The sequence below is a fragment of the Gossypium hirsutum genome, chromosome D13 (genome assembly GCF_007990345.1).
Source record: "Gossypium hirsutum isolate 1008001.06 chromosome D13, Gossypium_hirsutum_v2.1, whole genome shotgun sequence".
Classification (NCBI taxonomy): Eukaryota; Viridiplantae; Streptophyta; class Magnoliopsida; order Malvales; family Malvaceae; genus Gossypium; species Gossypium hirsutum.
The window spans coordinates 2,500,579-2,514,412 of NC_053449.1; the positions used below are offsets into that span (position 1 = coordinate 2,500,579).

Genomic DNA, 13,834 nt, shown 5'->3' on the forward strand with positions numbered 1-13,834 from the left:
GGTTGTCCGATTGAGACGAATTTCTTTTTGATTTCGAATAACTTTTCGAGATCTAAGCGCTGACAAACAGCCGAAGGCGGTTTGCCGCAGTTTTTGTCGAAAAAGATCCTTTTTTGCCCCTAAATTTCGATTTTTTCGGTTTAAAATTGAATTTTGAAACATTCAAATCATTATTTTCCTTATTTAAACCGAAAAAATCAAAATTTAGGGGCAAAAAGGATCTTTTTCGATGAAAACTGCGGCAAACCGCCTTCGGCTGTTTTTCAGCACATAGATCTCGAAAATTTATTCGAAATCAAAAAAAATTCGTCTTAATCGGACAACCGAGCGAAAAGTTATGACATTTCAAAGTTTTCCAAGCTAAAAAACATAAATTGTTCATGCCACGTCAGCAAATCGCGTCCTAGGGGGCGCGATTAGTGTCCACGTCAGCAAATCACGCTTACGTGGACGCGATTTCCTGGCGCGTACCTTGACATCGCGCTGACGTGGACGTGATTTCGCGGAAAACGGACCATTCCGGTAAATAATTACATAAAGGGCCCATTTCGATAAATTTAAAAAAAAAAGAACTTTTTTTGGTAATTTGCCCTTTCATTTCACTCAATTCAATTTAAAAAAAATTAAATCAAATTAAGAAATATCCAAATATTTTTAGCTCAATTCCCTAAAAAAACAAAGTCAATTTTCTGAAAATGCAAAATTTGGTGGATAATGGGCTAAGGCCCATCGTGATTTTAAAAAAGAACACGAAGTGGATTTTTTTAATTGATTAATCTTATTGTTTTAATCTCCAAATTCCAAATCTAATAATTTTCAAATGTTTTTCCGATTTCAACCAAGCAAAAGTGAGGAAGGAAGAAGGGACACGACCTCTCTCGAGTTGAGTAAAATATTAGAAATGAACTGTGATAAGAATACCGCACAACAATAAGTAATTCACCGAGAAAAACAAAAGCTCGAAGAACATGGCTGAGTCGGCTGAGTCCAGCAAGGTTACTTCTATTTTTCTTCTTCTTTTCCTTTTATTTTCTTCTGTTCCCTCTTCCTTTCATCGTAGTTCTAAGATCTTTTTTCCTCTTTTTGTTTCATATCGTTTTTCTTTTTTAAATTTTTACTTTTCTATTTCTTGTGTTCTGTTTTACCTTTTTAAAAAGAAGCCTGCTCTACTTATAACGCCATTTTTGTTATTATTTATTAGTCTTGTGTTTATGTAATTAAGTTGGATGATAAGTAGGATTTTTTTTTTGTTGTTGTTGATGTGATGAAGGAATTTTAGTTTTGCTTGAATGTTTATCGGTATATTTCATTAGTAGTAGGCTTTTGATTTTATTTCATAGTAATTTGCACACAAATTTTGCTTGAAAACTAATTGAATTATGAGGTAGTTGAATTAATTTTGTTAAAAAAAAACTTAGTTGTTAAAATTAAGTTTGAATTGTTCAATCCAAATTGCGTGTGTTTCTTGCAGTCTGGAAAGGGAAAAATTAGCTTGCTCAATTTATAATGTTACTTTTGTTATTATTTATTATTATTAGTTTTGTGTAGATATAATTAAGCTATATAAGTAGGATGTTTTATTTGCTTACTTTTTATTTATTTTTTGGTGATGAAGTTATGGTTAAATGTTAAACAGTATATTTAATTTGTAGTTGTATGTTGCTTTATTTCATAGTAATTCCACATAAAAAACTTAGTTATTAAAATTAAGTTTGAATTGCACAATGCAAATTGTGTGTTTCCTGTAATCTAGGAAGGAAAAACAATCAAAGCTCAAACCCTAAAAAAGAAGGGGAAAAAAACTTGAAAAAGACAGGTAGATATTATTCCTCCTAGAAATTCAGTGGTCATGGTATAACTGTACAACACAGCAGACTACCTTAGTAAAATAAACATAAACTACCACTAAATTTCTACCTAGTATAGTTAAGAACCCTAATCTAAGAATCCTTGATGAATCCATTTAAAATAAAGGAAAATGAAACTATCACCAGCATATTGCCCTTCTAGATGGTATAGCATTTCATGCTCTATTTCCTGTTCTGACTATTGAAATTTATCTGCATTCTAAGTAATCTCTAGGACTTTTTCCGGCATTCTGAAATGAAGGGGTTGGTAGGATTTGGTTTATTTTACCTTTTTTTTCTACAAAAACATGTAGAGAACTTCAGTCTTGCTCTTGCTTATGCTTTTTACATTTATTTGCGGAATATCAAACAAGTTCTATCTGCTGAGCTGTTTTATCAGATAATTTATTAAATTTAAACTAAAATTAATGATAGAAGTAAAACGTCTGAAGTTTTTCCCTGTCATTTCTTTGATATGCTATTTTCCTGTAAAAGATTGAAGGAAATAAAGAAAAGATTTAAAGATATAAAAAGTCGGATTTTATTTAGGAAAAGAAAGTGCAAAGTGAATGATTAAAAAATGCAACATGAAATGTAAAAACCACTTCGAATATGTAACTGTATGATCTTGTTTTCTATGGCGATTGAGCAGTTGTGGATTTGATTGATAACATTTATGAAAAACCATTTGATGGAATCCTAAAGGGAAAAAATGTGAGGAAGAAAATAAATTATGTTATTATACTGAAAGTGGAGCATAAGTGAGTGGTTGTGTGTCACTTCCAATCTCCAAATATAGAGGTTGAGATTGATATAAAAATTGTATAAAAAAGCAGATTGAGATTGAGTGTTTTGTGTGTCACTTCCAATCTCCAAATATAGAGGTTGAGACAGGTATAAAAATTGTATCTGTTGAAATTTGTATTTTTATGGGCAAGTACAATGAAAAAGTGGATTTCCTTAATCAGGTGACTGAAGAATACTAAACAGTTTTCGACTTTTGTAGGATTATTTCGTAACAACAGTCAATGAGGATCGTGCAACTATATGCTGGGGTTGTGGATTGCGTCTCCTCCTTCCAACTCATGCACCTGTTTTCAAGTGTGGTTGGTGTGGAGCCATTACAAGTCAAAATGTAAATAAACCCGAAACCAAGTGTCTTTGGGGGAGGCGCTTGCAAGACCGTTGCTTTGTTACGATTCTCTCCGTATTTATGCTCTTTTTGATATGTATGCTCTTTCTCTCTCTCTTCCATTGTGGTTTATATAATAGTTGAAACTCTCCACTTAAAAGGCACATCTTCAGTGTGACTTGAGGTTTAAGTAGTATTAGGAAATTACAATTGATACCCTGAAGCTCTGCATTTAGTTTTCAAATCATCCCTTGTATTTGTTTTTGCTCAATCTCAACCTCAGAATTTCTGGACTTGACTATTTTAACTTTCCAAATTCACTGTTCAATTTACAAAAATAGTTATTCCAAAATGGAGCTGTCAAGATTAACATTGGAAAATCATCTGCTTATAAGTTTTCATGGGTGACTTTGAAGTGAAAAATAAATGTTTAAGAATTTTGACAATAGTATTATATTGGATTAGTTGTTTACGAAAAATATTGTGGAAACTTTTGTGTAGTTAGATTCATAGTTAGATCTCAGATGTTTAAGAAATATTTTATCATGTATATCCACGTAGTCGATTCTTTTGCTGCTGCTGAATTTAATTGTATCCTTCTTTTAATAGGACGACATCCAGCTTGTTACTAACTGCACTAATAATGTTTCATGAATTTTTATATTTCTGATCATAATATGTTGACATGAAATTGCAGGTGGGGGAGTATGGGCGGTGCATTGGTTTGTTTTCTCTGTCAGCTATACCTTTGGGATATTTCATTACATCTTAACAGCGATTTTGGCTGCAACTACTGTTTCAACCTTCAGCTTATCTGCATTCCGATGTGCCAGCACACCTCCAACCGTGTTGTGGGGTAGCTATCCAGTTGTAGGGAAAGGTGACCTCGAAAATTATACCTTCTGCCACTATTGTGTGAAACCGAAATCACCAAGAGCGCATCACTGCCGTTCGTGTGGAACATGTGTTCTAGACATGGATCATCACTGTCCTTTTGTAAGTATTAAGCATATTCTGAAAGTGTAGATGCAAAATGTACGGTAAACAAGAAGGTTTCTCAGAGTATTCAATATTAATTTTTGAAGTCGGGATTGATTTTTGTTGCATACAGATAGGGAACTGCGTTGGTGCAGCAAATCATCGGCATTTCATTGCCTTCCTTTTTTCAGCTGTTTTCAGTACAATCTACATTTCATTCTTATCTGCGTATGCCGGGTTACATATCTGGCCACCAGTAAAGTACAGATCCCTTGGGCACTTGAATGGTTCCGGCAGAGATTTGGCAATTCGAGCATTCAAGGAAGTTATGCTTGCTTTGGTGAGCTCAGCGGTCCAACTTTCAGCCAGGGGTCTTATTCTTGTTTATCTATTTGTTTCGAGTGTTTCGTTGCAGATCGGTTTAAGTGTTCTGCTGTGGCAGCAGCTATGTTATATATACGAAGGCAAAACTTACCTCAGCCATTTAAGCTCACAGGGTAGTGGAGGTGATCACATTGAAGAAAAAGATTGCCAAAATATTTTCAGGTTTTTTGGCTGTCCATATTCTATTTTCAGATATCTGCCTACCCTACGAAATTCACCTAAAAGACACGCCAAGTGATATATATATATATACACACACACACTCACACGAAAGAGATTGAAAGCTTCCGACTTTTTAGATATACTCCATTCATGACGATGATGTGACGGCTTCAGTGATTGATGAATTTCATTGTAGTTTTTTGTATTGGCAGATAATAACAGTCTGTTAAAAAGGATAAGCCGTGTAAGAGCGCCATTTCCTCTTTTACATCTTTTTGTGCGTTGCAGAGGATCCGATTATCGCTCGCTCTGCCCATCTCACTTCTGCAAAGAAGTTTCCAAATAATTCATTTAATCCAGGGTTAATTTGATTAGACAGGATTTAATCTTTAAATTGATTTCTAAATTTTAAATGAATATTAAAATATTCATATTGTAACAATTAAATTTTAAAATTAATTTAGATATAATTTGGTGATTAAATTTTAAACAATCACGTTAGACTTATTTAAAACATGTGTATCAAATAATGTTGAAAAAGAGTAATTAATTGAATGAACAATTAGGATATCTAAGCTAACAACTATTTAATTGATATAAATATTAATATTTCACTCAATTTTAAAATTTTGAGACTAACTTAAAATTTAAACCGAAAAACAAAAAGAAATGTTTCCTTTAATTTATCTTCAAAAATGATGGAATTTAAATTATTAGTTTTTACTAGAAATTTTATCACATGTATATGCGGGTGAAAATCATATCTTTAGAATATAGAGATATGTTTAAAAATAACATACAACAAATAATGAACGTTTGGAACTAATTAATAATAACACATGAAATATATATTATATTAAAATAAAAAAAAAGATTAGATTGTGAGTAAAATGCAATTTAAATATAAAAATATATCAGATTAAAAATACAGTTATTTTTTATTGTGCTGTCATCAATCCAATGTTAATATCGAGTTAATTTGTGACACCAACTCAACCAATCATATTATTAATATATATATACAAATTTATATAATAAATATATTTATTAAAATTTATATAAAAAATAAAAAAATCGAGTTCAAATGGTAAAAACATAATGTTTTTGGTTCAAATCGATAAAATTTTAATTTTTACTAAAGTATAAAAAAACCATATAGTCATATAATTTATTTTACAAATAAAATAAATTTTTAATAATTCCCTAATTGAATTGTACTCCGTAATAGTGAAAGCATGTTGGTGCGCGAGAACCAACAAACCAGCAATAGCAATTTTTTGTTGAAAGGTAATGTTGGAGTGATAGAAGCAGGCGCAGCCAAATATGAGAGCTAAAAACAGAAGCCTCTCGTTATCATAAGTCTATCCATAATAGCTAAACTAAAGCCATAAATCATTCCACAACAACCACTGCTTAAACCTATCCCATAACATCAGTTCCGACCCCACATAATACCATCGCTGAAAGCAAATACTAAATTAAAGAGACAACAAAGACAATGCAAAGATTCACATAACTTCTACCAAACTCCCCCATGCTTACTAATCAGCCTCTGCATACGCAGTTTCAAGGTGGGCTTGTTCCGCTTCTTGGACCTCTTTTTCGGTCTTCCTTCCTTTCTTGGATTTGTAGTACACACTCATGAACGTTCCCACAGCTCCGTACTTCCTACGCACATGCTCGTACAGGTCAGCATCGAACATCCTCCAGAAATCCTTCTCGTTGAGCTCCGACACTGCATACTGTGGCTGGAAACTGTGGTTTTTGATCAGCCATTGCTCCAATTTACGAACTGCCTCTGCACCATCAAATACTTCACCCCTCAATACAGGGCCTGGAGCATAATACACCCCAACATCGGTGAACATCTGAGCGTATGGTGTGTCGCCTTGTCTGCGATGCTGCTCAAAGCCTGGTTCAGGATACACCATTGTCTTGACAGGAAGCTTGAACAGTCGGTGCGGGCAGAGCCAAATGGGATAGATCTGGAGAATCCACATTTTATACAAGCATCATTAAGATCTTAAGTTACAAATTTAAATGGGTTCAATCAGGAAATTATCCATGATGACATTCCAATCTTTCTTGTGTTTTCACAATCAAGGTAACCCACAAAACAGTCATTTCATCATAAGAAAAACATTAAGAGTGAGAGATGGAATAATTGTAACATAAAATAATAATGAGGTAATGAAAGGAAAAACAAGGCAATAACATAAAATTTACCTCCATCTCATGGTGGACCCACTCAAGGGCATCCCCAACCTTGTAAAGAGGAACAAGCATGTCTTGAATCACATGCATCTCATGGTAATAGTTTCTTATAGATTCACCTTGAGTAGCCTTGAGCAAGGAAACCTTGGGTGGCATCAACCAGCCCAAGAGAAACCTAAACCACCATTGATCTCCGAATGGAAGGATGAGCTTCCCCTCCCAATACAAACATCTTGTGTGCCTGTGGTAATATTCTCTTGTAGGAATGTACTCTACAAACTCTCCCTTCTTTAAGGCCGTTTGCGCATGTTGGTAGAACCAGGGTTTAAACCACCAACCTACATTGTTAATTTTATTCCCCTTCTTCTTGGCCTCTTCTTTAGAGGCATATCTCCCAGTCATGAACACACCTTCAGTGGGTGAGTAGACCATGCCTTCTACAAAATCGGGAACTTTCTCTGGATTATCCTGATCACCATCTCTGGGTGCAAAAGAGTCCATATAACCTTGAGCAAGGTCCTGCAAATTCCCCACTACAGGCGTGTATGTCAGTCTCATGTATTCTTTAACAGGTATAAGCTTGATTTCGGCAGCAACAAGAAATCCAAGAGTTCCTTGAGACCATGGGATAGCATAGAAAAGATCAGAATATTCATTGTCCTTGGTAGCTCTAACAACACGGCCATCAGCCAAAACTATCTCATAAGCTACAACAGTATCAGAAAACAGGCCATAGATGTGTGAGCTTCCTTCAATCCCGTAGCCATTGATGAGACCACCTACTGTAAGATCGTCGAGCTCTGCAACCACAGCAAGGGAAAGATTCATTGGAACTGTGACACGTGTTATCTGCCCCATGTTTACAAGTGGCTCAACCCTTGCAATCATTCTCTGTTTATCAATTTCAAGAATGTTACGGAAAGCAGACAAATCAACTTCATAATGGCGAGCTCTCTTATAGTCTACATTCCGCATCCCCACCGCAATCCATGGTTTACGGGCTGTGCATACAAGACCATCCTTTTTTGGATTCCTCTGTTTGAGACGCTTCACTACTTTCAAAACATTTTCATCATGTTCCTTCTGACGCTGCTTGTAGGACTTCATCTCGGATCTGACATCTCCAAGATATATGAGAAAGTAATACAGAGTTGAAAAAGGAAGGACAAAAAATATAACAAAAATCCAACGAAACTGGACCAAAAAGTCCACCAAGCCCTTCTTCCTCTTTGGGCGAAGGGGTGCTTGAAGATCTGACATTTTGGGAGTGAAAGAATGCTTCTTCCTCTGCAACAACAATGACAGTAGTTTTAAATAAATATAAACACTCCATACAGCATTTACATTTCAGGGTTTTCAGACTTCTAAAAGTAACAGATTAGCTTCTCATGATAAAATGAGATAAACTACTAAACCAGACACTTTACTTGCTGATTTAGAAAGTGAAACCTTCACAGGAACCCAAGAAAATTATCATTTAAGGATTAAGAATGCCAAAAACTCATTCATTGTCAACCTAGGAGATTAAAGTTTACATGCACCAATAAGTGAGAGTATAGTGATAAGGCACATTGCACTCAAAAGGAAAGAACTCAAGTTCAAACCTTACAAACAACATTGTTCGAGGAGGCAACAACAAACCCCAAAAGGTTTAATTTTCATGGACCCGTAATTCTACCAAACTATATACATCCAAAAATATGCACAGGACAAACATTTAGCACAAAAGGATCAGATTGACGTTAACAAAATAAGTGGCAAAACTAAAATACCTAGAGATGCATGTCAAGGGTTCGATCTCTTACACATAGGAAGCAAAGCAAAGATCAAATCCTCTGAAGAAAAAAGCTCCTTAAATCACATACTGATCAGTATATTATTCAAGCAGGAGAAAATAGCAAATTGCAAAGGCATTTTCAATAGCATCAAAGATGCATCAGTTACATGAGAATTCTAAAATTGACTTGTTTCGAGCTGACAAGCAATCAGTACCAAATTGCACATCAACACATTAGATTTTCATCCATTTACTATTCACGAAAACAGAAAGTTAAGCTTCAAACAACAAATGCAAACCTCCTAAAGCAGGTTTCTGCTTCTTTTTTTGGATTAATAAACATTTTACTTACAAAAAGAAGAAAAAAAACTCCTAAAACAGAAGAAAAAAAACTCCTAAAACAAGTCTAGTATGGCTAACTGGTTATGTTTCATTCCCTCAAAATCCACATCAGAAACATTCAGCAAGACACAGTCTTGCCAGCATCATAAAAACCACGCATGAAAATATTATATTTAGAGTATTAGATTAATCCAGTTAGCTCAGGACATCAGATCTTTCCATGGTTTCACTTTTTGTCTTCCAAAATAACCCAAAAGCCGAACCGGCTCAACCATTTCTATGACGAAAACACATAAAAAATTCCTTCTCTATGTACATAAAACAATTACTTCTCTAATAGTCTAATAAACACATAAGACAAAAAAATTCCTTCTCTATGTACAGTCAACAGTTAACCAAGACATGCTTGGCTAGCAACTTGCACTTAGAGGAGGAGAAAAATAAAAGATAACAAATAGACCATCAATCGCTGTTAAAGCTGCAGATCTACTTTTTTTTTTAAAAACTAAGTGATACTTTTGTTTCCAAGAAAATAGTAAAAATTACGGAAGAAATCAAAAGTACTCTCAAAATTTAAGAACATAAAACAAAGCATTATAAGGTAGCAGTAACAATATTTCATCTTTCCTCATTTTCCACTGGAACTAAGCAGAGATCTAACACAAGTAACAACGACAGCAAAAAAAAGGCTAAAACGAGAAGAGAAAATCCGAAACAAACAAAGACTAAAACGAAAAACACTATTCAAATGTTGAAATTGAAAGGTAGATATATAAAGGGAAAAAAATAACAGTTTCCTCCATTTTTCTTGGTAACCAAACAGATAAAAGAAAATTTCAAACCGAAAGACAAGCGAAGAGAGAAATGATAAGACCTTAAGCTCCAAAGAACCGCCGACAAGGTGGAATCATGAAGAGCTAAGGGAAGTTGAGTATAAATATAGTGAGCTCAGCTTCACTGTACTGTGAGAGTGTCGCTAATGGTTGCGGATATATTATTATCTTATTTTATTTTATTTACATTAGACATAATTAAAATAAGGGGAATATTTATAAATTAATTAAAATAATTACTTTTTTGAAAAAATCGAAGACAGATCATATAAATTTTGAAAAGGGGATGGGCCAATAGATTCGCTGGCGTTGACAGTTTCACAAGGCCAAAATCATGTGACCACCTGACGTATCAAAATGTGATTTCCTTTATTAATAAAGTATTAGTGATTATCTTTAAAACAAAAAAATTTGTATTAGTGAGCAATTAGTGGGAAAATTATATTTTTTTATGTATTTAATTATTTATGCGTAACGTGCCTTTAGTTAATAACGACAAAATTTTGACGGAGTTTCTTATGTTACTGATTTTTTTTTTTCAAAAAAAATCCACACGAATCTTGCATGAAGCTTGTTAAACTTATGTATCATGTATGATTTAGTTTTATTAAAATATAAAATATAAAATGGAAATAATTTTTTATTTTATTTGCTTTAAATTATATTTTAGTCACTTATATTATCGTTTTGTTACGAAATGGTCATTCTACTGGTAAACTCTATTATCTCCCTAATGACAGTCCAAATAGGTTTTAAATACCAACTTGGATGTAATAAAGTTTAATGATAAAATGAACACTTCGTAACAAAATGATAATGTAAGTGACTAAAATATAACATTTCAAATATAAGTGATTAAAATGTAATTTGAGATAAATAACTTTTTTTATATGATGTAAAAAGAGTTATCTGCTTTTTAAAAGTAAAAATAATATCGCAAACCCCCCGTTTACATTCATTCCACTTGTCTATTATTAAAAATTAATATCACAAATATCGCAAACTCCCCGTTTACATTCATTCCACGTGTCTATTTATGTTTCTATTTTTTAAACATATCTTTAAAAGAAAAAAAAACCAGGAAATTTCTTATTAAACTAGAATTATTTTCCACATTAATTGGATTTAAAAATAATTATTTATTTATTATTTAAATTTTAAAATTATAATAACCAGTACGAATTAGTACTTAACATACGAATTAGTACTTAAATTGTACTATTTTTTCCATCTTGATATTTAATTTATTTTCGCTTAATGGTAGAAAAGTTCTTCGCATTTAAAAAAAAAGTAATTAAGTTTTTTTTACACAAAATTAGGTATTTAAACGGTCAAAATATATCAAAAATACATTTTGACCGTTAAATTAATTGCCCCTAATTTTTTGCAATTAAACCACCACGTGTCATAATCATGACGTGGCATGTGGCAAAAAATTAATAAAAAATAAAAATCAATAAAATTTATTAAGTTTTAATAAAAGAATATAAAAAATATTTAAATTTTATTAAAAATAGGAAAAAATTATAAAAATCATTAAAAATATATAAAATATATAGAAATATAAAAAAATTTATAAACTTTTATAAAGTCATAAGAAAAATATAAAAATGTAAAGAAATATAAAACTCATAAAAGTTATCGCACCAAAAAAAAAGCATTTTATAATTTTTATATAATTTTTATTGATTTTTATTTTTTATCATTTTTGTCACATTTCATGTTGTGTTGCGATACATGATGGCTTTAATTGAAAAAAATTGGGGGCCGTTAACTTTAATTGAAAAAGTTTGAGGGTTTTTTTATGTATTAACAGTTCAAATACCCAATTGAGTGTAAAAAAAAGGGGCTTAATTGCTTTTTTTGAAAAAGTTTGAGGGTTTTTTACACCTTTAAGCCTTATTTTTTCCCCAAGTTGATATCTTGTTAGTCAAATCACTAAATTTAAATAAATAAATAAATAACTTAACCCACAAATTGATACCTAAGTTATGCCTTCTCATTTTGGTACTTAAATAAATTTTTAGTAGACACGAGTGGTAGCTAAACTATTTTTTTCCAAGTTAACACATCTATTAGTTTAATTCTTAAATCCATTTTTTTTAAATAACCAATTAAAAATTTGCACATGATAAAAAAACTATTTTTTAAATATTTTTTCTTTTCTTTTTTTCTTTCTTTCTTTAGGACCAGACTGATGGTCGAATTAATTAGGCCCTAGTTTTCAGTTTGATCAATTTATTCCATTCAATCAAATAAATTATTTAAAGAATTCATAAAAATAAATAAATAAATAAATCAGTTCAATCGATCTGTATCGATCTATAGGTCAATCGGTTCAACCCCTATCTCCAGACTAGTATCCCAACTAGTTTTCGATCCGAACGACCGACTGGTTTGGTCTAATTCTAAAAACACTAGTTTTGATCAATAGGATAAATTTTTTTATCCCATCAGGTTAAGCAAGCATGTGGTGAATTTCGAAAACAAAATTAATCATTAACGTCTCGACCTAGAGAGGACAAATTTTGAGCATTATTAGTATTATTAGACATTATAAAGGAAGAAAGAAAAAAAAGAGAGGGAGGAGAAATAGAAAAAAAAAGAAATAAAAAATTAAAAAATATATTTTTATGTGTATATTACGTGGTGGTTTATTATTTGGTTAGAATTTTTTTAATGGATATAACATTTGGTGTAAAATGAGTAAGAAAAATAATTTAGGTATTAACTTGGAAAAAAAATATAGTTTAAGTATTAATTTGTGGGTTAAGCTTTTCTAAAATACATTTAACGATTCGACTAATGAAGGTATCAACTTCGGAAAAAAAATAATTTAGGCACCATTTGAGAAAAAAAACAGAGAACTTCATTACTATTACACTACATAGTTGATATCAGATTAAAATTTTAATTAATATAATATTTATATTAATATATAATTATTTGATAATTTTATTCTTAAATAAATTAATTTACAGGTGATTTGAATTATGAGAAAATTATACAAATTATGAAGTATTTGTATGAAGTAATTGAAACATAATAGAATGAATATTGAAAATACTAAAATATGTCATATCACAAAAATAATTGAACAAAAACATGTGGGTTAATATTTAAAAGGCTTAATATCATTTTTAGCCCAAGACTACAGGAAAATTCTCACTTAAACCCTTTTACTATTTTTTTCGATCATTTTACCCCATACTTTCAGTTCCTCACTCAAGTTAGGGTGGGTTTGGATGGGCGATTGGGTGCGGTGCAGTGCGTTTAGCTTACTTTTTGTCTCACGTTACAGTATCGCTACAGTATCTAATCTCACCGCCACTGCTGTTTTTACACTAACCGCAGGTAAACGCACCGCCCATCCAAACTCACTCTTAACCCCTTAACTGTTTTCTGTTAAAAAAAATCTGATGTGGTTGTTTGAGCTAATAAAAGCTAACATGTGGACACTTAATCCACGTCATTTTAATGACTGAAATGCCAACATGTATTTTTTATTTTTTCCTTAATAATAAATTATTTCCTTTTTTTTTTCATTTTCTCTTATTCTTTTCTAAAAAATTCATTTATTATTCAACATGAAATGTTTTGAGAGTCAGGAAATGTATTGTCCATCACTAATATGGAAATAACACAAAATTTTGAGAAAGATGGAAGCTCATAAGACCCAAAAATGGCTGCTCCAACTTCATTGTCGACCAACATCCCAGATTGGTCCAAGGTTCTTATAGCGGAGTACAGGGAACGTGGTGGTGATGAAGATGTTGACGAACGGTGGCCATGGTGGCCAGAGCAGGGCACTAACAGTGTCAGATTGACGAACAATGGTGGATTGAAAGCTTGAGTTTCATACCTTTAATGAACCTTAAACGTGTTCCTAGGGTTTTCTAGAAAAACTAAGTCGACTAGTTGAAGGAAGGGGAAAAGGGGAGCCCAAGGGTGGCTTTCAATCGGAGCTCCGATGCCGGAATAAGGTAGCAGGAGTAAGAACAAAATAAGGTGGCTAGCTTTTTACTTGGGGTTTGAGTTAAGCGAGAAAGAAAGAAGAAAAAGGGAGAAAGATGACACTATGAGCTTGGTTGGAGGAAAGGCGATGGTAATGAGCAATGATGACGGTGGCGGCATTCGTGCAATGCCTAAGGTTTCACCTGGTGGA

At 32.5% G+C, this 13,834-nt stretch overlaps 2 protein-coding genes across 3 annotated transcripts; one reads left to right on the top strand and one right to left on the bottom strand.

Moving 5' to 3' along the window:
• Window positions 1–775: 775 nt before the first annotated feature.
• On the top strand, window positions 776–4,771 carry LOC107918391 (protein S-acyltransferase 11). The gene is made up of 4 exons (XM_016847948.2): window positions 776–995; window positions 2,854–3,076; window positions 3,677–3,975; window positions 4,091–4,771. Exons 1-4 carry the CDS (start codon window positions 969–971, stop codon window positions 4,577–4,579), a joined length of 1,038 nt encoding a protein of 345 aa, XP_016703437.2. The 5' UTR covers window positions 776–968; the 3' UTR covers window positions 4,580–4,771.
• Window positions 4,772–5,827: 1,056 nt separating this feature from the next.
• LOC107919941 (delta(24)-sterol reductase-like) lies at window positions 5,828–9,855 on the bottom strand. Of its 2 annotated transcripts, XM_041108559.1 has the most exons (4): window positions 9,711–9,855; window positions 8,490–8,552; window positions 6,730–8,004; window positions 5,828–6,488 (listed from the first exon to the last, which is right to left on the bottom strand). In XM_041108559.1, the coding sequence occupies exons 3-4, from the start codon at window positions 7,975–7,977 to the stop codon at window positions 6,045–6,047; spliced, it is 1,692 nt and encodes a 563-aa protein (XP_040964493.1). In that variant the 5' UTR covers window positions 7,978–8,004; window positions 8,490–8,552; window positions 9,711–9,855; the 3' UTR covers window positions 5,828–6,044.
• Between the last annotated feature and the right edge of the window lie 3,979 nt (window positions 9,856–13,834).

Excerpts from the sequence above, each read along its gene's own strand:
- LOC107918391 (XM_016847948.2), top strand. The coding sequence starts at position 969 with ATGGCTGAGTCGGCTGAGTCCAGCAAG. Across the intron at positions 996-2,853 it reads AGTCGGCTGAGTCCAGCAAG|GATTATTTCGTAACAACAGT; the intron begins GTTACTTCTATT and ends CGACTTTTGTAG. Across the intron at positions 3,976-4,090 it reads TGGATCATCACTGTCCTTTT|ATAGGGAACTGCGTTGGTGC; the intron begins GTAAGTATTAAG and ends TGTTGCATACAG.
- LOC107919941 (XM_041108559.1), bottom strand. The coding sequence starts at position 7,977 with ATGTCAGATCTTCAAGCACCCCTTCGCCCAAAGAGGAAGAAGGGCTTG. Across the intron at positions 6,489-6,729 it reads GGGTCCACCATGAGATGGAG|ATCTATCCCATTTGGCTCTG; the intron begins GTAAATTTTATG and ends TGGATTCTCCAG.